The sequence below is a fragment of the Phallusia mammillata genome, chromosome 7, assembly GCF_965637545.1.
Source record: "Phallusia mammillata chromosome 7, kaPhaMamm4.hap1.1, whole genome shotgun sequence".
In the NCBI taxonomy this organism is placed as follows: domain Eukaryota; kingdom Metazoa; phylum Chordata; class Ascidiacea; order Phlebobranchia; family Ascidiidae; genus Phallusia; species Phallusia mammillata.
This window is the reverse complement of record NC_137258.1, coordinates 18,207,277-18,231,433: the sequence shown is the minus strand read 5'-3', so window position 1 is coordinate 18,231,433 and position 24,157 is coordinate 18,207,277. Positions and strand designations below refer to the sequence as shown.

The 24,157-nt window shown below is 37.9% G+C and overlaps 2 protein-coding genes and 1 long non-coding RNA gene across 3 annotated transcripts; all 3 read right to left on the bottom strand.

Annotated features, from left to right (window-relative positions):
- Window positions 1-887: 887 nt before the first annotated feature.
- Window positions 888-10,867, bottom strand: LOC145238792 (uncharacterized). The gene is made up of 11 exons (XM_080102056.1): window positions 10,705-10,867; window positions 10,088-10,235; window positions 9,417-9,607; window positions 9,119-9,299; window positions 8,590-8,650; window positions 8,009-8,174; window positions 7,738-7,898; window positions 6,717-6,897; window positions 6,108-6,178; window positions 5,677-5,857; window positions 888-1,349 (listed from the first exon to the last, which is right to left on the bottom strand). The coding sequence occupies exons 1-11, from the start codon at window positions 10,738-10,740 to the stop codon at window positions 1,101-1,103; spliced, it is 1,626 nt and encodes a 541-aa protein (XP_079958182.1). The 5' UTR covers window positions 10,741-10,867; the 3' UTR covers window positions 888-1,100.
- A 1,891-nt stretch (window positions 10,868-12,758) lies between these two features.
- LOC145237283 (CUB and zona pellucida-like domain-containing protein 1) lies at window positions 12,759-18,498 on the bottom strand. Its single transcript, XM_080100087.1, has 13 exons — window positions 18,379-18,498; window positions 18,215-18,302; window positions 17,925-18,088; window positions 17,441-17,594; window positions 16,860-17,059; window positions 16,466-16,646; window positions 15,960-16,008; window positions 15,521-15,686; window positions 15,209-15,369; window positions 14,260-14,440; window positions 13,938-14,008; window positions 13,538-13,718; window positions 12,759-13,254 (listed from the first exon to the last, which is right to left on the bottom strand). The coding sequence occupies exons 2-13, from the start codon at window positions 18,273-18,275 to the stop codon at window positions 12,994-12,996; spliced, it is 1,830 nt and encodes a 609-aa protein (XP_079956213.1). The 5' UTR covers window positions 18,276-18,302; window positions 18,379-18,498; the 3' UTR covers window positions 12,759-12,993.
- A 3,829-nt stretch (window positions 18,499-22,327) lies between these two features.
- LOC145239356 (uncharacterized) lies at window positions 22,328-23,145 on the bottom strand. Its single transcript, XR_013862292.1, has 2 exons — window positions 22,920-23,145; window positions 22,328-22,737 (listed from the first exon to the last, which is right to left on the bottom strand). It is a non-coding gene; the product is annotated as an uncharacterized LOC145239356 (long non-coding RNA).
- Between the last annotated feature and the right edge of the window lie 1,012 nt (window positions 23,146-24,157).

Sequence of the window (24,157 nt, the reverse complement as noted above, 5' to 3'; positions counted from 1 at the left end):
CGACCAGTATCGGTACTTTCAGAGAACTATAGCTTACTATGAAGCATAAACTACCTCTTCAGAAGTAGCCTAACTGTTATTGAACATTTTATTCCGAGCTTACAACCAGCACTATTCAACGCCATTTGTAGCTTAATCTATAAAACAGTAGATGATATCTATCAAGAGCAACATAATTAACGCCCAATGTCCCATAGCGTTATACGGGTTTTCGAAGCAACTGTGCTTCTTGTTGACAATTGGCATGACCTGTATTTTGATTTTTGTGAAAGAAACGGAAGCTACTCGCGTACCACCTGAAAAACCTCCGCGTACCACTAGTGGTTATTGAAAAATGTCTCTGTAACAGCCATTGGAATCAGATACAAGGTTTTAAACAATTTACTGCATTGCAATGGCTTTTGAAACAAAACAAACGTTTAAGACATTTTTTTAATCCGTTATGCAGCAGTTGTGTAATTATCGCCAAAATGATATTTTGGATTTTTTATATTAAACATTTCGGGACCTATAATGCTTTTACAACGAATGAAATATCTGCTTCCTGTAGAGTAGACCCTCTTGACTACCAACATTCGTTGCCGGTATAAAGAATACATCTCTCTCTCTCTCTCTCTCTCGCTCTCTCTGGTTGTGGGAAGTCGCAGTTGCTTTCATAGTTAATATAGCATGTGTATTACCATGGACATTTTAGATTTTGTGATTTCTTATTAAATACTGTTTGGGTTTGGGCAACCACTCAAAACCGTAATCAAAAGGTTTTTATACATGTACATATTCTGTATCTACCAATCAATCTAAAACGGCGTTCGACAACTTTACCTGCAAACTAGAGTATAATGGAGTAACAAAACAATCAGGCGGTAATAGTTTTCGTTATAGTTTATTCCAAGTATAAGTATTTTGACAGCAAAATAAGTCAAGCTATACTATGCAGGTCATGATATTTGACGTCGCCGCGGTCAGGCATTTTTAATTGGTAAAATATATTTAACTTTAACGCTACTACAGGGAACATAACAGCATCAAACTAAATGTTGGTAACTTAAATGCAAATACTTTATCACCCAGTCGAACCACGGCGTCCATACAGACATTTTCTACTTTTTAACCAGCAGTAAAATGACAACACATGCTGCTGCCACCAGGACAAGCACTAAAGCGGCAAACATTTCCTCATCGTGTGACTCCTGGATAGGTCCGCCACTTTGAATGAAATCATAGTCGATTTTGTTTTCCACCTCTATGACTTTATCGACTGGTTTCTTGGCTATTAGAATAGGTCCAGCTGAAAGTACGTGTTTCTCACCCACAGCCGCGACTGATCGACGGCGACGTTTCATACCGCACTGAAAAACAATAAATATCGTTAAAGAAAACACACTAAACAGTAAACAAAAACATATTTTTCAAAAAAACGGTTAGTTTGGTAAACTCTAAGCCAGATTTCTTAACCAGTGGTGCGTGTACCCCTTGGGGGTACGAAGCATCAAAGCAGGGGGTACGACATGCAGGGGGAATTATACGCTATTTAGGCATATTTGTGAAGAATACGTAACAAGTTACTTTGTTATATATCGAGAACGGGTTAGTTTTGTACTACTTACAATCATAGGCGTCGATTTAGGGGTGACCGGGGTGACATGTCTCCCCTCCTGAAAAAACAGGGGTGACAACATATGTATTGTCTCCCCTGTTTTTGTTTGAAATAAAGTATTGCCAGAAAGACCACATACACGTCTATACCGTAAAGTAGTTGAAACCGGCTGTTTGTAAGATTGAAGGTCACAATCAATGACAAACGCAAGTGTCTCGTGGTTTGTTACGCAACGTAACAATGGTTGCAGTAACAATCGGCATTGTTATGTGATTGTTTTATTCCCAGTACTGGCTGGTTGTTCAAGTATCTTATATTTGCTTTATGTTAACTGCAGGAATGACTAGTCAAACAAATATTATAGGCATTTTTGCAGCCAAAACGCAAGCAACCCTCGAATAAGACGTTGCCAGTTTAATGTTGAGTTGTTTAAAAATCGTCACATACAATGTAAATGAACATCTTGAACAATGTTTACTTAATTCCTATGGCAACTTCACTATTTGTCTGTGCGGAAGTTTGCTATATCTGCAAACTTTGTTTCGTTTGTTTAACCAAGGGGTCACCAAACTACGGCCCACATTTTTTTGGATTCATAGAATTACAACGCCCAAAATAGACCACAACCAATTTGTTACGTCACAGACGAGACTACAAGTGTTAATTGTGCGCGAACAATTGCATTCTTTTGTTACTTGTGACGTAATATACGAGAATTGCTCGTTAGTTGATGCTAACTACACAATTTAACAGTCGGATCACCAGATTTTAAATGGGATTGTAGAAAGACCATATTTTGGCCCACCTATGAAAATCGCATCGCGGGCTAAGTATGGAAAGACGGCGCTAGAACATGTTAACTATGGGGCTCGCGCGAATCGTTATTAAAGTTATCCGGCCCGCAGTGTAAAACGTTTAGTGACCCCTGGGTTAACCGAATAAGGGTCATAACTTAGATCGTGCGCTCGCCAGGACAACGGAGCAGTTAACGCAACTGCATTGTGTTCCTAAGATTGTGGGTTTGAACGGCTGATGGATGTTTCCAAAACATGGAAAGGTCTCCCCTAAAATTTTGCAAATAATTAAAAAATCGACGCCTATGCTTACAATACTGTTTTCATGCATTCAACACCCAAGTTACAAATACACTGAGTTTAATTCCTTTTATTGCAATTTTATTTACTTCCGTCGGCCATTGTAGACAGGGGGTACGAAAAATTTTTTTGAAAGCTCAACAGGGTACGAGAGCAAAAAAGGTTAAGAAACACTGCTCTAAGCTATGCTTCTAAAGGCTTCGTTTAGTACAGGGGTCGCCAACCTTTACTACTCAAAGAGCCACTCAGACCAGTTTCACGTAGTAAAAAAAACACTGGGAGCCACGAAGTCGTTTTAAAATTTAAAATAAAATGCAAAACGTTTTTAGTCTTATGACATTCGACTTTTTGTTGTTAGCTAGTGTTTCATTGCATATTAGACACACTGGTATACTAGTCTCGTCAGCAGAGAAAACAACTTTACGTAGCGTTGCATGTTCTGTTTTTGCACATTTGTATTCCTTTGTTAACGCGTTTGTTACGTAACAATTACCAAACAGCTATTGTTACGAGCGCACACACACTGCAAACAAAAACAGTATTGTCTCGTTTTGCGTATTAACCTGCGCGCCGCCAGTTTGCCTCTTTTGTACTTCACGTTTGATGGTATATAGAGATGGGGTTGCAGGTAACTACAACAAGCGAGCACAGTCATGCTACTGCACTTCAATTTTCGTGTTCGACTTTTGTGTTCGGCATGATCGTCACATAATTTTTATTCAAATGTACAACATTTGGTAAATTAAAAAACTGAGCCGCATCAGAGGGCTCAGAGCCGCATGCGGCTCCGGAGCCGCGGGTTGGCGACCCCTGGTTTAGTATATATAATCGTTTTTGCTTTGTCATTTGTCGAATTTAAGTTGAAAAGCAGCTTTGCGGCAGGGATATATGCAGGGTTACCATACCGTCTTTATTTCTAAGATTTGTCCGTATTTTGAAGGGCAATGTCTTAGAAAAAATCGTTTGCCGTATAAAATGTTCTTGTTTTTGACCTGAGTCCATCTTTTGTCTTATTTTCAACAATTACAAGTCCCTGCTACAAGTAAAAGTTAACTTAGACCTGAGCTGTCGTGAGATGCACGATCTCCAAACAAGTTTTATTCTGTTAGTGATGTCGCTGTTACTTTTGTAGGTTAATACAGACGAGTCCGGTTAATCGCATACCGGTTAATCGCATAATCCGTTTAATTGCATAATCCGTTTAATTGCATCACAATCAAAAATCCCAAACCGTCGCCCATTGTTTGTAAGAAAATCGTCCGGTTAATCGCATACCGGTTTATCGCATAAACCGGATATTCGCATCGATTTTCCACGAAATATGCGATTAACCGGATTGATGATCTCTATGTGAAAGTCGAACAGACCGAGTTTTTCGAATAAAAAACGACGATATGAAAGTAAAATCCACCGGAGGTAATGTACACGAAAAGACGTGGATGCATGTTTGCATTCTACACCAAATAACGCATCTAATTTCAAGGTTGAAAATGACACGTCTCGACTATCAAATATTTTGGAAAAGTCATTAGGAGATTAAAACGGCGTTCAGTTTACCGCTGTGCGATAACAAGTAGTCGTTATCTCAAAGCCTTGCACATTGATCCTTTTTCATTGGCTTATCTAATCGCCAATAGTGATATAACAGGCGTTTAAAATTTAAATAGAGAGTTCAACGTGTCAAAATTACGAAACTGGTGTTCCGGCAAGGACGCTGATTGTAATTTCTTACTAAGTGCGAACTGCACCAAATTCGAAGTGTTAAACTGTATTGAAATTTAAACAATGTTAAATGTAAAACAAATGTTTAAAAATGTTTTCTGTTATATTGTTCATGACCCGCCAAACACGCAATGGTTGTAAAAAATGTTAGATCGCAAGTAATCACACGATGTTGTTTAGATTCACGTAATTGGTAACGTGCCAACGACTGACATATTTTATGTCTTCTATTCGTGACCTTGCGCAGCTTATCAGGAAGAACACCGATTAAAAAAGGCATTTATTCCGCTAGTCTAGTACTTGTTGCTGCTTTAAATTTTTGAAGCAACGATCACACGTTGATCACGTGACAGTCACGCTAGTCCTGCAGCTGCAGTTTTGCTGTGTAAGCTAGAAAGTAGCCCCACAATCTGAGTCTTTAAAGTTTTGCTAAAATCAATTATTCTTTTTGTCAATTGTACAACGGGTTATAATAGAAACTGCTGCAGCTCGCCTTAGCGCCTTTGCGCTGTAGAATGTGCCAAAGTTGTAAGTTTGACCCGGTTTCGGTCGTGTACTTTCGGGTTTGGGCCTGATTACAAATATGCACCTAGCACTTTGCCGCTTAACGCGTTGGTTTGAACTAGAAAACGAAATAGGTTAGAAACAACAGGCCATTTTACGTGTATATGAAGCGAGACGCCTGGCACATTTATAAGAGAAACTACCCAAAACAAGACTAAAACGTCATAAACAGTCTTCATAAGGAAGTTCCCAAATTTAAATGTTGGGCCCCTTGGCTACGATGCGATGTAACATATCTTTTCAAATAAACCTTACTGCAAGAGAAAGCACAAATCAAGCGAACTGTGGCGTGCGCGCCAACTAAGAGTGTATGTGTGCGTTTCTACTGTTTCTTCAACACACTTGGGCGATTGCACCATAGCCACGAGATAGTTAGGAAGCATGACGTCATGCATTGCTGCTGAGAGTAATAAATCTAGTTTTGACTTGAGAGTACTTTTTTCGATTCTCGGCAACAAAAGAGAGAAAATACTGCCCCGTTGCCATAGCTGAGCGTCACTGCAACTTTGTTTAGCTGGGGAAGTGAAAATGAGCACTTTCGTTAACGGCGTGTACTGTTTACATAGCAACCGGATTATCGCATAATCCGGTTAATCGTATCAAATACCCGTGGCAAATCGATGATGCGATTAACCGGATTCGTCTGTACCAGCAATCGCTAAAAAGTTTAAACTTGTACATAACGTCATTGCTTTATACCTCTGAGGGGCACTCGCCGGCGTCGGTATCACATATGGTGACGTCACAATGCACGTATATTTCTTGATCAGTGACGTTGGTCCACACGAATGAACGGAATTTGAACAGTCCGTAAATGGGCTGGCTGTTTCTTAACATTATAATCGCGTTGGCGGGATCAAAAGGGTTCACCACTGGGCAACTGAAAATAAACACAGACAAGTTGTTCAAGAAAGTCCGAGGAAAGGTTGTGGTGTGCTTTACCAGTAGAATTTAACTTTTGTGTTATTTAATGCAGTTCAATGCAGTTTTGCTCATTAGATACTAGTTATCAATTTGTTTCTTTGGACATTTTTTTTGTGTTTTTAGCCTGTAGTGGCGGTAAAAAAAATAGGTAAAAGTCTCTGTACTAATGGTAACATTTTTGTATTAAATGAACCAAGCATTAGTACCTGGCCTGAAGGATAAGGTAAAGTGGACTGGCTGTTGGTTGATCTGTAAGTGTAGCCCAACATGATGTCATCTGAAATAGGCATGACATTTTTAGGTATTTGTTAACAAGGATTCAACTTCGTATCAAGTCAAATGTTTTGAAATGACTAAATTTAATGTAGACAAGAATTAGGGTTAGCGGTGCCTTAGGTCTATATGTGCAGGGTTCTATACTGACTTTAGGGTCCTATTAATGTATTGACTCGTTAATGATTACTTCCGTTCATACTGCGACCACAAACGAAGAACAATGGTAAACCGTTTGCATATTTTCAAAATGCTTGCTGATATCATCAACTGCTAACAAACAGCACCTCGGCACGCTTGTTTAACCATTTTGTGCATGTAGTGCTAATATGTCCACCAGCTGTAAAGATTAAACTGATAAATTATCTTTCCGCTTGGCCTGATGTTAAATATGATAATAGCAAATGGGGAGCTTAAAAAAGTGTAGCCTGTTTGCTGTGAATTACAGCGTTACCCAATTTATATAACACTTTGTGGGAAAAATGATCCAAGGCATCTAAAAAGCCGAGATGAAATAGTCAAACTCAATTCACTAACGTTACCTCCACATGAAAGTTGTCTGCCGATGCAGGAACATCTGTCATTTTCACTTCAGCGTAAACATATTGAGGAACAGTTATTGTAGCGTCGTCGGCCAATGGGTCTTCGAATGTATCGTTGTTGTACAACTCGAGTGAAACCTGGAATTGTGCGTCCACTGGGTCTGTGCCAAATCCGATTTTCCTGAAATTTGTAAATTGAAATGAAGCGGTAAAGATATTTTGGAATATTTGTTTTAAATCCCAAGTTTAAGTTATTTGTGTTTGTTCTTATCACAAATTGTTTGTTGTCTTTAAATGTCAAATTTTTTTCATTCTTATAATTTAACCAAAGTGTTACATTTGCACTTAGAAGGATTGATTTAGAAGAGAAAACAGACACTCATCAAACTTTCAGTTTCACTGAAATATTATCTTAAAAGTCTGCTTTGTTTACGTTCTAAGTCTGTTAGAGAAATTGCTTGTTTGTTATTTCTGTTTATGATTGGTATGAAAAACACATAAAAATAAGGTTTTACAAAAATCAAAAAATAACCCTTGTCCACATAAGTTACTGAAAATTAAATAATTTATCTTGCATCTTCAAAAAGTGTTAGCTCTCATTTGAAAGTCGAGTAGTTGAAAATACTGGTGTTACGTGTCCTAACTTATTTTCTCGGGGACAGCTCGATGTACCAACGGTTTGAAAAGGAATCCACCCAAGACGCCCGACCAATCCATCAAATTTCGGACATTAGTGCCGCTTCGTCGTTTTGCAATGGACCCTACTGTTTTCGGATGGCCTTTGTTATAATATAATTATTTTTCATGGTATCACGCTGTTCTTGCGCCTTTCGCTTGTTACTTGCATTCGTCATTCATTGCTCTGAAGAAGTCCTACCGTTCTGGTGGACGAAACGTCAGCGAAAATACAAGTTATGGATAGAAACAACTAGTATTTTTGTTTAACATTAACACCAGTTGAACGACATTTTTGTTAAACTTATTTTCTACCACACATATTTATCTGGGATATTTAGGCTACCTGATCTCTGGCTCAAGTTCAGACGATGTGACAGTATAGTTGGACTCAAACTCGCAAGTAAAGTTGACACAGAAGATAAAGTAGCGTTGAACAGGAACCGACGGATCAAGATATTTCTGGTTCCATACGATGTATATCAGTTTGATTACTCCATCCGATTCCTTTAAACAGAACGAATGTAGATCACTGACGTCAGCACGTAAGAAATGTGGTTTGATTGCATTGGGCCTTTAACAAAAGGTCTCTAAAAATCAATATGAGTACCGTTTACCTCAGCCACTGGGACACATTGGGTATGGTTAAAGATGAAGTATGGGGCCAAGTAGGTGGTGACACAGCTCGGATCTACGTCTTCTGGTTTAACGTCCTCGCTCGGTGCGATGTACAAAATGTCCCCGGTAGTTGCGTTTAATTCGTGCAGCGAAACTTCGTTCAAGCTGAATAAAGTTTCAGATCAAATTGCCAGCTTAAATGCTTTATCTGTCAAACTAAACAACAAGAGCACGACTCTTGACTCTTCGATTTATGCATTTCACTCACGTATATCTTAAAAAAATTGTGGCAATCTAATAGTTGAAATTGTAGTTAAAAGAGTAAATTAATTTCGTAAAGAATGAAAATGCGCGCTTTTGTTTCAAAAGAAATGTAATGTAAGTTTAATTTGAGATCTCATACAAACAAAAATCTAGATAAATTTCACCTGTAAACATTGTGAAAAACCACATAAAAAAGAATGAAATAAAACTTACATGAAAAGGATGTCCTAAAACCTTCTAACCTTTCAATTTTGCAACGCAACATAGCAATATATAGTTTAGCTTGACCTACATGACACTGGCAGTAAATACTTACTTAATTTCAACAATTTCACCGCATTTTAGGTTGGATAACGGCTCGGGGGGTGGTGGACATTCTACACAGAAACAAACGAAAAAATTACCGATAGTTATAAATAGGTTGTTGCAATTTATTAACCATATCCATATATGCAGCGAAAATTATCAACAGACCATGGAAATTAGCGAATTATCATTCGGAAAGAATACTGCAAAATAAAGTGACACATAAGTTTTGCAATGAAAAATACTATTACAAGTTTAACGTTTGGGTATTTGTCAAAACTTGTTCCAAAACCGCAACTGCAAAATAAAACGAGCCATTTTTTTCGTCATTTATTAACCCCCACATAAACTGCAACCCGCGAACAGTGGTATCAACTTGACATCAGAAACCAACCCAAGTGGTCGTGAAAACCGCAACACTATTCCCCGGGGGACAACTGTTATAAGTCATTTCAATGTTTTCCTCGCACTCTCGCTAGAGTTTCTACCCCACAATACCCAAAATACTCCACAGTTAAGGTTTACGTTGTTTGCTATACCTGCGTATACTTTCATGTCAAATCCTGTTGAAACTATATTTGTGACGCTAACAAACATCATTCTAACGTTAGTGCCCCCAAACGATGTTGTTACGTCTTCTGAAAGGGTAAAGGTCGCAGATTCGTTTCCGTACCTGACCGCCTCTCCATGACCTCCGACGTTATCAGGACCAAAGTTGATCTAAACGACAGTTGGACTAGTTTTGCATCCATGCTTAGCGTTGACATCGTTAATATTTTCTGGTTCTTTTAACCTGGAATGTTAGTAATTGTCTAAATACATGTTTGGAATTCTTACAAAAACAAAATCGCCCTTCGATAGGGAAACGCTGGCATCCAGAACAAATGTGTATTTGCACCCTGGGTTGTTAACGAAGTTCCAAACGCAGAATGTGCGTTGTCGATAAAAACTGCCACCAGGTTCCCTCGGCGAAGAAATGTTACGAAAGGCCTCAGCAGAAAAGATTCCTCCACAATCGTCAAATAAAGCTTTAAAATAACACGAAACAGTGTAGTAAACTGGGTGTAAATGACATTTTTTTAGAACCAACCAAGAATAAATTTGATTGTTTATAAGGTGTTCGTGGCATAAAGCCAAGTTAACCCGACGCAATAAAGTGAATACTTGGACAAGTCCCCTTTCTGGTCAATGTTTTTAACTAAACCTTGTGTTGTTGGTGTAAGTGAACAGTTTTATGGCACTCCAAAATCACTTTTACGATGCGTAAGCTTTACTAAAGTTCTAATATTTTGCTGATAACGTGGCTCGTGATTTTAGATGCAACAATAGTTATTTAGAATGTTTCATATTGGCAATGTTGTCATTTTAAGGTTCGGGCCGAAACCGAAATGTTTCGGCCAACCGAAACTTCGGTACATCACTACTAGGAATCACTGTGCCATTCAATTTGAAAATAATAAAAAGTTTTTGAAAGCTTTGCGTTGTCACAACACATAATCTGCACTTACTTCCGTCGTAACCAAATGCAAATTCCCCATGTTGATTTGGCATGTTGCACTGGAAGAACAAGCTACCGCCGCGAACGGGCCCTGCGTCATTTCCGTTGCCAGTTAAAACTGCCACCATGGGTCCTGTATTATCGCTCCCTTCATACACCTGTAACAGTCACGTGGTGTGTCATGGATATTATCAGCAGTTTTACACTGTTATTTTGGGAAGATTTAAAGAACCGTCGAACACCGCATCACAGATTATGCAAAATGACTGATTGTTTTTCGAAAATCGCCGATATACTTCCTCCTATTAAATGACTTTATCTGGTTGCAGACCCGTTAACACATGAAAAATTGCTCTTATCTCCCGCTGTGCCCGATTTAAAACCTTTAAATCTTGGACAGAATAATTAGCATTTAAACACCGTTTTAGCACCGAAAGTGTAACTACTTTATCAAATTGCTTAGACTTGCCGGAACAGCAAAACAGTTGTTAATGTAATATGTCTGGCAAAACGCTATAACTACGATTATATAGTTTTTGACAGCTCTACTGATTTAGAAAAAACAGAACAGGACAACTCAGAATGTTTGGTAAATTTCATCTACCTTTGGGTATAGGCTAGATATACCTGGCATTCGTTGCCGTTGCCAATGTCGCCGAACATTATGTAAAGAAATTTTGATAGAGTGTTTTCACGAGCAGATACAACTCCCGAAGCACTTTGGCAATTTTCATCGATTGTAAGCCGATGGAAAATAGGGTTTAAAATCCCGATGTCGTTGCATGCACAATCGACTGAAAGTAAAAATGTTGACACTTTTACGTTTTGTTTTCGCAGTAAAAATAAAAAAACAATTATTTATCCCTACCGAGCTTGTATTGTAATCAGTTTGTTTACAATACAAAAAGTCAGGTTTGGTTCAAAAGGTATCAAGGCGAGCACGATTTCGTTTGACAATATTAAAATACAAAATATATAGGGAAATGACTGCAAAACAGAGCTTTTTTTATGTACTTTACCTTGATCCGCCGTCATAGCGACGAAAAGTGCGAAAAACAAAAAGTTCCAACAACTTGTGAACTTCATTTTTACACCAAGGTTTTGTTTTAGAAGAAACCTAGAGAAGATGGTATTTAGATGCACCTTGTAGGCTATTCCCGCAGTCCCTATGATTACTGACAGTTAAGTTGGCTGACTAGCTCGCGGGAGTGAGCTGATTTTATGCTCATTTTATGTTGTTTCCATCAAGATATTAGATAAGATCTGTATGATTACTTATAAAAAAACGAAAAATAACTTTTTTCTAAGAGTTGAAGTAGAGAAACAAAAAAGTAGAAAGTATTTTATTTCCACACCGTCGCATTAACTAGGTGCATATAATTGATTACTGATTTCCATTAAGGAAATTAATGCACAATACTGAAACAAGTACCATGCAAAATAGATTAACCCTGTAAATTCTTTGTCCGATAAACTATCTTTGACCTTTATATCTTTGATGATTTTGTAGTTTCTATCCCAATAATAAATACTTTATTGATGTCAAAGACAAATCAACAACTGTCTAAACAACTAAGCAAATGCCAAGCAAGTCTACAATAGTGCTGTTTAAAGCAGCAATTGTTGTACATATGAGCAGTTGAAAAAGGTGTGTTTCGCATTGTTCTGTGATTTGGCCTAACAATAATGCCGGAAGTAACGGTGATGGAGTCAGCCGGGCTAGCTGCTTTCCTCCTATGTTACAACATAGCCTCTAATCTAAGCTGCCATTGTTAAGCTAATATTAGCATGCAGGACTGAGTTCTGCTTTGGGCATTAATATTGTTCACAAAGCCTGCGAATTGGAAAGACCATGTACTGCCATAATGCTGTTTCTTCTTTCCTTCCTAGCAAACTAGACTTTAATGTCCCTCGATTATTGTTTTCTTTTTTTAACTTCAGCAATCACAGTCAAAATAATGGGCTGCGTGCAACCAGGTCGGTTGACAAAGGTACAGTTGTGTTTGGGAGATGACACTATATAGCGGTAATCGAAAGGTTTTTGTTAGTGATGCACCAAAGTTTCGGTTTTCCGAAACATTTCGGCCGAATACACTGTTTTCGATGTTTCGGTTTCGGCCCGAGCTTTTTTTAAATTCGGCCGAAACTTTTTGATTGCATGAAATTGATACCAAAACTTTCATTTTCACCGATGTGAAACATCAAAAATTAACTATTAGTTGTATCTATAAAATACGAGCCACGTTGCCTACAGAATATTAAAAGTTTAGCTTTCGCATTTTGAAAGTGATTTTGGTTTGTCATAATTGATTTACATAAACAACACAAGGTTCAGTTGAAAACATCCATAAGAACGGGATTTTAGGTTTGGCCCAATTCGGCCGAAATTATTAGAATATATTTGTCTCTCTCTGGTTGTGGGATGTCGCAGTTGCTTTCATAGTTGAGATAGCATGTATATCACCATGGACATTTTAGGTTTTGTCATGACTTCTTATTAAATACCATTTGGGTTTAGGCAACCAACCAAAACGGTTATCAAAAGGTTTTCATAAGACGCTGTTAGGTGCAACCGTTCTTTTTTACATATACTCTGTATCTGCCAATCAAACTGAAACGGAATTTGACAACTTTACCAGCAAATTAGAATATACTAAAGTAACAAAACAATCAGGCCGTAATAGTTTTAGTTGTGGTTTATTCCAAGTACAAGTTTTTGTGACAGCAGAATAAGTCAAGCAATATTATGCAGGTCATGATATTTGACGTCGCCGCGGTCAAGTATTTTTAATTTGTAAAACATATTTAACATTAGCGTTGCTACAGGGAACAAAACAGCATCAAACTAAATGCTGGTTACGCAAATGCAAATACTTATATCACCCAGTCGAACCATGGCGTCCATACAGAAATTTTCTACTTTTTAATCAGCAGTAAAATGACAACACATGCTCCTGCCACCAGCACAAGCACCAAGGCAGCATACATTTCCTCATCCTGTGACTCCTGGATAGGTCCGCCACTTTGAATGAAGTCATATTCCATTTCGTTTCGTTCTTTTTTCACCTGCTGGATGACTTGATCGACTGGTTTGTTGGCGATTAGAATAGGTCCAGCTGAAAGTACGTGTTTCTCACCCACAGCCGCGACTGATCGACGGCGACGTTTCATACCGCACTGAAATAATAATAATAATATTAAAAAAACTCATAAAAAACAACACAAAAAAGGTTATTTAGTGAATGTAAGCGATGCTTCTAAAGGCGTACTTCAGTGTGATCGTTTTTGCTTTGTCATTGGTTGAATTCAGGTCGAAATGAACCTTTGTAACAGGAATTTATGTATTTATACTGTTCGTTAGGTGTCGTTGTCACTTTTCGTACGTAACATTGCATCTCGTTTCGGGTAGACACCACAAATCACAAAAAAGTTTAAACTTGTACATGACGCCATTGCTTACCTCTGAGGGACACTCTCCGGCGTCGGTGTCACATATGGTGACGTCACAGTGCACGTATATTTCTTGATCAGTGACGTTGGTCCACACGAATGAACGGAATTTGAACTGCCCGTAAATGGGCTGACTATTTCTCAACATTATAATCGCGTTGGCGGGATCAAAAGGGTTCACCACTGGGCAACTGAAAATAAACACCAACAAGTTGTTCAGGCGAACAATTCCGAGGAACTTTTTTGTGTTTTACCGGTGGAAAAGTTTCAATGCAGTTTTACTCATTAGATACTAGTTATCAATTTGCTTCTTTGGACATTTTTTGTGTGTGTTTAGCCTGTGGTGGCAGTAAAAAAATCTTTGTACTAATGGTAACATTTTTTTATTAAATTAACCAAGCATATAGTACCTGGCCTGAAGGATAGGGTAAAGTGGACTGGCTGTTGGTTGATCTGTAAGTGTAGCCCAGCATGATGTCATCTGAAATAGGCACGTCATTTTTAAGTATTTGTCAACCAGGATTCAACTTATATTTGTTTTATTGCGCATGTTTGTGTATCAAGTCATTTTTTATAAATTTTGCTAAAAATTACTGCGTTAATCTAATTTCCATTACAGTTTGTGCAAAAATGACCCAAGACATCTAAAAAGCCCATACGTTTGATTAAACAGTTGAGTCTTGCAAAACATAATCAAACGCAAATGTTTCGCTTAAATTTAACTAACGTTACCTCCACATGAAAGTTGTTTGACGATGCTGGAACGTCTGTCATTCTCACTTCAGCGTAAACATATTGAGGAACAGTTATTGTAGCGTCGTCAGCCAATGGGTCTTCGAATGTATCGTTGTTGTACAACTCGAGTGAGACCTGGAATTGTGCGTCCACTGGGTCTGTGTCGAATCCGATTTTCCTGAAATTTGCAAGTTTAAAGGAAACCATCAAAGATACTTTGGAATATCTCTTTTAAATTCCAAGTTTTAAAGTGTTTTGTCATTCGTGTTTTAAACACTAATGTTTGATGTCTTTGAATATCAAAACTTTTTTGTAACTAGTACAGGGTTATTCGACCCAAATGTTCCGTGTGACACTTAAAAGTTCGCACCGGTTCTAAAGAACCGTCTCACGAAATTTTATGAGATCAACGAACCGGTCAGCATTACTGGTTACTGTCAATGGTGTTTTTGTAACAGAACCGCCCAAAAATATGACTTTTGTGATAGAACAGGCTGACAAAACAATTGAACCTCACCACTGGTTGATAAGATTATTGCAGTAGCACCTTGATGTTGAAAGTAAGAACTGAAACACAGTCGATTTGTATCTACTGTTATGGAGTTCAGTTGAGCAAATTCTGGTCGTTAAGGACATCTTAACGTACAGTTTGAATTGTTACCGAAGGAAACAGACACTCATCAAACATTATAGCCTACATACATTACAATCTGCTTTGTTTGCGTGCCGAGTCTTTTCTAACCTGTTTGTTATTTCTGTATTGATTTTGTGCTATTGGTATGAAAATCACAGTTGTCTACGGTTTCCAAAAACACAGTTGTCTGAGACATTAAACACTTTATCTTGGATATTTAAATGTAAAGTCTAATTCAAAGGTGGAGTACGTGAAAATACCGGGGTTCCCAGTTCTAAATTTCTACCACACACATTTGAGTGTAAAGTTTACCTGATCTCTGGTTCAAGTTCAGATGATGTGACAGTATAGTTGGACTCAAACTCGCAAGTGAAGTTGACACAGAAGATAAAGTAGCGTTGAACAGGTACCGACTGATCAAGATATTTCTGATTCCATACGGTGTATGTCAGTTTGATTACTCCATCCGATTCCTTTAATCAAAACAAAAGCAAATCACTAACGGTCGTCAGCAAGTAAGAAATACGGTTTGATTGCATTGGGCCTTTTACAAAAAAATCTCTTGTTACTGAAAGGGGCACTATATGCTTTAGGTCTTCAGAAATCAATATGACTACCGTTTACCTCAGCCACTGGGACGCATTGGGTGACGTTAAATATGAAGTAGGGATCTAAGATGGTGGTGACACAGCTCGGATCTACGTCTTCTGGTTTAACGTCCTCGCTCGGTGCGATGTACAAAATGTCTCCGGCAGTTGCGTTCAATTTATGCAGCGAATCTTCGTTTAAGCTAAAAACAAATTGGGTATTGGTGGTCTCATCACAACACAGGGGCTTGATTGATGCGTTTTTTGTTATATTTGGCTATCTGTTTGTTTAAGTATTCGTGAGGTGGACTGTTTTTTTCGAACTTGGAAGATGTTTTGCAACATCTTTGGTGAGCCTAAAATTTACATATTCAAGAACACCGTGTGTAAAGTCATGTGAAAGAAAGTCACTTCAAAATTTGTTGTTTCTTTCAATTCCAACGGAACATCATTCAATGGTGTTAGGATATACTTACACAATTTCAACGATTTCACCGCACTGTAACGGATCCGGGGGAGGACATTCTGAAACGAAAAAAAAAAACGATTTATACTATTGCCGCAGTGTGTTAATATGTTACACACCAGTGTGTCTATTAACATAACAAAAGGTGTGCATAATATATCCGGTGTGTTTCCTGCGAGCAGACTCGTGTTGTCAAGATGACAAAGGCGAATACAGTGCTGTTTTGCGTACGGAAATGTATGTGCTGACAAATGTGCGCGTTCAATCGTTCTGGTCTTTCCGACCCTTCACAATTGTTTTCTAAAACGTCCATGCTACTGTGGCAACTAAAAAGATCACGGAGGTGATTGCAAGATGAATAACACTGCACCACAATCAAAACCATTCGTGTATTAAGAGCTAATTACACTGAGATAATTCATTACGTGTCATGTTTAAAGTATGGATCACTTTAAAAGTTTTTGTCGCATAAAGCATGATGAAACACAGGTGAAACACACATTTTGTCTTACTTACCTGCGGTTACATCCATTGTAAATCCAACGGATGACCCACTGCCATCGCTAACAAACATCACTCTAAGTTGACTGCCAGTATACGCTGCTGTTAGGTTATCTGGAGCGAAATAAAACCCATCTGGATTCCCATATCTAATCGCAATACCCTGACCTCCGACGTTTTCAGGACCATAGTTTATCTAAACAAATTGTGGAAAGTGAGCTTAAAGTGTCTTCATTGCATGTTGATGTTTCAGAATAGTTTTGTGATTGTGTATTTTATAGGTGTATAACGACTGTTATTTATAGGTGTATAACGACTGTTATTGGCTATTTTTTATACCTTGCTGTTAAGCGTGTTTTTAATCCTTTGGAATTTGAGAAAAAAACTTTAAGGTGTTGAGAACACTTACAAAAATGAAATCGTAGTTGTGTAGTACAGTGTTAGTATCCAGTTGAAAGGTAAAGTTGCACCCTGCAGGGTCACCGTTGAACTCCCAAACGCAGAAAGTGCCATGTGGATAAATGCTCTGCATGGAACTGGGATCCTGGGGCGAGACAATGTTGTAATCTGGTGAAGCGGGGAAACTACCTCCACAATCGTCAACCAAAACTTTAAAATACCACGAAACAGTTGATAAATGGAGTAGAATTTATAGAAAACAAACTACACTAGGTGTTACGGATGCTTAAAGAAAGTCTATGTTTGTTGCGGCGTTAGAAAGATACAAATTATCACCACGTTTAAAAACTTTAGGTTTAACGAAACGTGAATCGTTGCCAATTCATGTATTAAATTATTTCAGCGAAGCTCTTGAGTTTGAAGTCAGGTCCGAATCAAGCCCGTTTTTTTCAAGAAACCTAAGCCCGAACCCGGCCCGACTTTCATCTATGTGTTGGAAACTAGTGAAGCACCGGACCCGTAACAATTTTTAGCTAAATTATATTTTTTTCTAAATGCTCGAGATTAGTATCATTATATATTTCTTCTTACCTAGTTGGTAGGACCAAAACAATCGTTCATTTGCAACCGACATGTTGCAAACAACGTACAACGAGTTTGAGCTGGATCGTATGGCTCCTACTTCATACCCCGAACCAGTAAAAACTCCCAAAAGGGTTCCATTGTTATCAATTCCATCGTACGCCTGTCAACGTTAAGTCATGCATCAGGAGTTTTGTCAAATTACATTTCGAGTCTGTGCGAATGATAACCTTGTGATCGCTTTCACAAAACAGTAGCTAAAGAAGTGTGACACCTCTCAATAAAATTAGTTTTAGTGTGTTTGCGAAAATAGCACAGTACGAAAACGCGATATACTGAATCATATATTTACCAAGCGTTCCCATGTGGCTTACTGTGATTTATATATGAGTGTGCCGTGATCGCTGGTCTGCATTGACGCTTCAGGGCTGTTATCCGTAATGCATTTATGTTTTTCTTATGCGAAAAAGGGTTAACTATAACTGATTTGCACCTTGCATTCATTTCCAGTGAACAAGATCCCATCTGCCAGATAAATGAATGGGATATCGCCGGGTGCTACAGTGAACGTCCAGTCAGCAAAGGGACAAAACGAGTCGACCTCAACTCTTCCGAAATTACCGGGTAAATTTCCCAACGAACCGCACGCACATTCGCCTGAAAGAAATATCGTGGTCACATTTTTAGGCGATTTAGGAAATACTGTTGTCTACATGTTTAAACTATGTCCAGCTGGCAAATGTGTATTGAAAAATAAGTGCAAAAAACGGGTTTGAAATTTACCTTTTTCTGCAATCAGCGCAAAAGCGGCCAAAAACAGTAAGTTCCAACTCGTAAACCTCATTTTTTCAAAGAGTTGATCAAAAACAACCTGTATTTTAGATACACCATGTAAATATATGATCTGTCGGAGTTTATGAATGATTACTAAGTTCAAATCAATGTACTTAAAAATCCAGTAACGCTGTAATTCTTTCAGAATAAAGAAGCTTTGCCGAATTTTCTAATCGCCCAATACGAATTATTTCTTTCGAACGCTCAAACAGTGATATCAGCTAATTTCTCTGCAGTGTCATGTACGACTGCCCTGACAAACTGGCGAACAAATGAACACCTGTGTCTTACAGTTACACGAAATAATATGCATATAACAAAGCGTTATTTCCGTGTGATGATATCAAGCTGATAGGACGATATAGGTTGATCGGAAGTTGTTGTTACACCCCCAACCGAGCGACCTCTCGCAAACCCATCTTATCCTGTTGTCACGTAAATGAGGCCATAGAATTATAAGACTATACTAGGCTGTCGCTCGCATAACTATTAGCAAATCCCCTTACTAAATGTGCTGTTAGGTAAAATGCAACACCGATGTTATGTCTATCCTAATGCATTTTTGTTTTGGCGACAAAAACTATTTACCTTGCCATCGTTTATTTAGCAATGTTGATATTATGCAATCAGTTTTTAACAAACACTTGTCATGTTTAAATGTATGAAATAAATGCCTAAATTTATTTTTCATTATCTCGAACTTAAATTACCCGATTTTTGGATCTAGAACAGTGGTCGGCATCCGTCGGTCCGCTGCCCGGTGCCGGTCCGCGAGGACTTCGTTACCGGGCCGTATATTTTTTTAGGTTAAACGCTTTAAACATTGTGCCCAGGTATTTAGGTGTTTTCATTGCTAAATATTTGTAGTTTTTTGAAGGCCGGTCCGCATATTTCCAAAATGTTTCCGAATTCGAACCACAGGGCTTTTTAAGCCAATCACAAAGGCGGGTTTTCCCGGGTCATGTGACTTTTTAACCATTCAGCCTAGTCGACTCATTGAACCCAAAGTCTATATAAAACACAAGTTGTCCAACCTATTGTTACGCAATAAAGCCTATGTAGCCATTTTGTGTCCAAAATGATACTGTGGGTAGAGAAAAATAACACATAAATTGTCTGATTTTTACAAACTGGAGAGCATAGACGCGAATTTGATTCGCCAAATTGAATGAAAATTTCGAGTTCTAACATTTCACCGTAATATTAAAAGCTAAATTGCTGTTTTTCATGTAAATTTGGCCGCTTATTTTTCATGTAAACTTTAAATATTTGCGTTCAGCGTGCATTATCACGCTCAAATGTTAGAACCCAAACGTTTTATTCGATTTTGCCTATCAAACACGCGTTAAATCCCACCAGTTTGTAAAAATCAGACAATTTATGTGTTTTTCCCTATACCTGCTGTATTAATTTGGACACAAAATGGCGTCCATGCGGCTCTATCGCGTAACAATGGGTTGGACTACTTGTGTTTTATATATACTTTGATTGAACCAATCTCACAACAGCTTGCGTAGTAACCAGTCAATCTGCCTCGAGTTACAACATTTGAAAGTTAACGTTGTGCTTGGTTTTATAATTGTATTACTAAAATATAAGCATTTTAAAAGGCATTTTTAATAATTAATTATAAGCTTTCTTGTAAATAATCATCTGATATTGTTAAGTGGATTCCCTGCAGCAAATGGTGGAACTTGGAGAAAAATTAGTAACAAAAGGAAATGAAGAAATGGTTTTTAGATTGACCTTACAATCAGCAAAATAATGGGACGAGTGGCTTGAGTCTTTTTGTGTAGTTTCTATTACTAGCTGGAATGTATACAAAACATTTCTAAACCCTAAAATATTTTGGGGAAACCTTTGAAGTTTTGCCAACATGAAGCTGGTGTATCAAATTCAACACTTTGTGTCCTGTGTCTATGGATGTTAAGATCAAACTTTACACCAAGTCAACTAAACATCACATAAGTTGGTTTCTACTCATCCATGTATAGTAAGTGTGGCAGTTAACCACAATCACTTGCTTAAAGCTGCCAGAAACCTTGGTTAGCTAATAAAGATCAGTGAATCTACAAGAAAGATTTTCTTCATGTATTTTTGGCAATGATTGTCAGTGTCTCAAGCATTACAAACCCATGAGACCAAGTTGCTTGTTACAGATGGAATAAGTGCAGTCACTAACAACTAATCCAAAGCCCTGCTCTGTGTACTATCTCTGGGATCAGTGGCGTAAATGTAACTTTGGGGCATAAAGTGGTATAAATTTGTTTTGTGCTATACAGAAGTATGCTGAAGAATCGGAGGCTAAGATCCGCTTTGTTATGTTTGTGCCATTGTAAGGCTGATCATGGAAAGAATCCACAAAATGATGTTACAATCTTCTGAGATAGTGTTTGTGGCTTCTACAACCAATCTGGTTCAGACTAATGCCTCACTTACAGTCCTGTTATGTGGTATTCCAATTGGGGATGTATCAGGGATCAGCACCTCAGAAGCAAATGTATGCAGGCGTTGCATTGGGTCAGGAGCAGGCACCATCTGTGGAATTCTTTAGTGATTTGGCCACTACACATCAACATAAGATCATGGTGGCTGTTCAAATTCCATGGAAATCAATCCAACCACTTCATTGTCTGATAGCATTGCTGGGCCATCACATAAACCAGACTACACTGCAGAGAACTTTTCTTAAATTTAATAGTGTTCTGAGTTTATAAAGACCAAGCACTCTAGTGACTTTAATTAAAAGGAAACTAAAAAAGCATTAGAAAGGTTTAAGAACTCTTCTGCTCATTTCGTTGCACAAATCAGATCAGCACTTCATTCATTTGGTAAAAACTCAATTGGCAGCCGCAATGCTGGGAGCAAAATACATTGGGTTTTTTTGGTACTGACATTAAAATTATATATTTTCTTGGTATAGGAGGTACAAAAATTCATTTCCTTATGTGTTTTACTTTTTTTCCTGCAGCTTTTCCGTGCATTTTTGTATAAATTGTTAAAGGGTCTTGGATAAAATTGTTACTGCTGGTAGATATCATATTGCTTACTATTATTACCTAATTGGTTTGTAGATTGGGGCAATTGGCTTTTGATTAATTTATTGGATTGTAGGTTGGGCTATTTGCTATTCCAGAACCTGCATGGATGCATAATCATATTTGCTGTTTAACAATTAGAATTTACTTTTCCATGCTCCAAAGTGATTATACCTATAGATTAGTGTGCCTTTAGCCACCAGAGCTTAGGCCTGTATGACTGGAACCAAGGAAGAGCAGTTGCGCTGCCAAAACAAATAAAACCTTGAGAAGGGATGGACTAAAGGAAAGGGCAGATCGGAGACATCAAGCACTCCAAGTCAAAGGGCATTTGCTTGACATTTAGCTATAACTAAAGTTATTGTACTAGTAAACATATTGACTATCATGGAGAATGTGATACCAATAGATTATCATTGGATCTACTTTATAGAACTGTGTTGACTGATTATTTTTAACTGTGGTTACAGCATGTATAATAAACAAACTTTTGGAGGACTGTTGGAATGAGTGATATAATGTTTTAATTTAGGTGCAACTGCTTTGTTCCATATAAAGAGTTGCAAATAAATAAACTGATGTAAACCATGAAGAAAAATAATTAGCCTGTGTAGCAAGGTCAAGACAAACTAATTTAACTTGCTGACAAATAAGACTGGTCATATAGAGTGCTGTCAATAGCCAAGCTTGCCCTAATTTAGAGCATTGTAAGTAAAAAGGTGTTTTGTTTCATACATGAGATTGCAAATAAAAAAAAACTGGTGTAAACAAGAAAAGATAAAATAACTGAGAAAAAGCTGCTCACATGAGGTGAGATAAGAAAATAAAATTCTGACACTGCTGCATAGCTGTTTTTAGGTGGTAGCTATTCATTACAACATTTTTTGGGACTATTATCATTTCAATGTCACAAGAAAAACAATAAATATGCTAGCACAAGTAAATCTTCTCATAATTTACTTTATACTGTAGTAGTTTTTTTTAATCCTGCATTGGCTCTCAAGCACACTACTTCAATTTGCTATTCAAGATCACTTCTGTTTTATTGTAAACTTACGACAAAATTCCAGCATGCACAATAAAAATAACATATACATTGATGGCACAGAACAACATTCATAACTGAAAATACTGGGAGTTGTTTGGAACAACTATGCAAATGGTGTGCCTAGTGTACACTTATGTCAGAACTGCACTGTGTACAATAATAAACCATTCATCTCTGTAGGTTAGGAACAGTTTGTTGATCCCAAGGTATGACATGCATAATGTGTTAAATTGTGTTGATCATAGGTGCTTGCACTAGAGACAATGAGGCATAATACACTGTTTTTATGCCATGCAAACTTGACTGCATGCCGTGCTCATCATATAAAAAGAAAAATTTTGACATTGATTGATTGAAGGGAATGTACATTAAATCGCAACACTATCCTAAACAAACACATACCATTAATAAAAGAAAATATTTTGCTCAAAAGCTATTTCAGACTTAATAAAAAGTATGAGTGTATAATTTACCATTTATGAAGCATATATTGCACAAAAGTGATTTTACACTCAATAAAAATTATGTGTGTATAATTTACTGCTATACATAACCTAATAAACATTACCTTCAGTTCAAACATCCAAAATGCATGAGTCTTCACCATGTTCTGACTTGTAAAAACGTTTTTTTGAATCAAAACTGACATAAAACTTGCAACGTCGACAATACTGAAGTCAAAATAACCGCTTAGCAACCTAAACGTGACGTAACGGCAACCCGCAGATTTGCGCTGCTGTGATTGGCTGAAAAAGCCCTGTGGTTCGAATTCGGAAACATTTTGGAAATATGCGGCCGGTCCGCGATAACATTTCAGTTTTAAAAACAAGGTGCCATGCCCCCCCCCCCCCCCTCCCAAGAAATTTTGACCGGCTGTTTTAGTATTAAATCTTGTAATTTCAGACAAAACTGTGAACAGCAATGTGCGCTATTTTGTTTGATGTGCGTAACGCATTGATGCTCGTCACACATCTCAATAAACAATGAATGCCAATCCAGGCCACTTGGCGTCCAACTGCGCGTATGACGTTACAATGGATTTTATAATAACTTTGTTACGTCACACTCATACAAGTGAAGATAATTCACATATTGCGAGTTTAATAGGCACAACAGGTGCTAACAGAGAGGTCTACACAGTCTACCGCAAGGTGGCGCACGTGTCACCGCAAGGTGGCGCAATATATTTTATGCTGTTGCTCGGGCAAATTATCCGGTCAAAACCGTTTCATCCGGTCAAAACCGTTTTAAACCGTTTCAAATTATTAATCATTTCAATTTAATTCTACCCATCATCTGCCAGACCTTATCAAACCCAAAAAGAATTTTGACCGTGCACTGTTATTTTTGATACACCCTATAAGTGTTATCTCATGTATTCTTTAGTGCGCTGTTTTGATAAAAATCACAAAATATAAAACAGATTGCATTTTACTGGTTCGGGTCCAACGCCAAACAAAATATGGGGTTCAAAGTTCTGGTTCAGGTTTTTAGAAAATCGCAATTAGCGGTTCGGGTTCGGTTCAGGATTAATAAAATTAACCGCTCAAACCGGTTCGCGGGTTCGGGTTCAGTTCCGGTTCGACTCCCTGGATACAGTACAGAACTTTATTGAGATTAACGGACTGTGGAGGTTGATTAAACTTCTGCCCCCAAAAACGAAAGTATAAAAACGCATAATGCGGGAAACGAAAAAAGATTAAATTACGTTGTGGGTCCGCGGACCGATAAGATTTATAAAAGGGGTCCGTGACTACAAAAAGGTTGGGAACCACTGATCTAAACCATAAAGTTAATAAGGTGTAA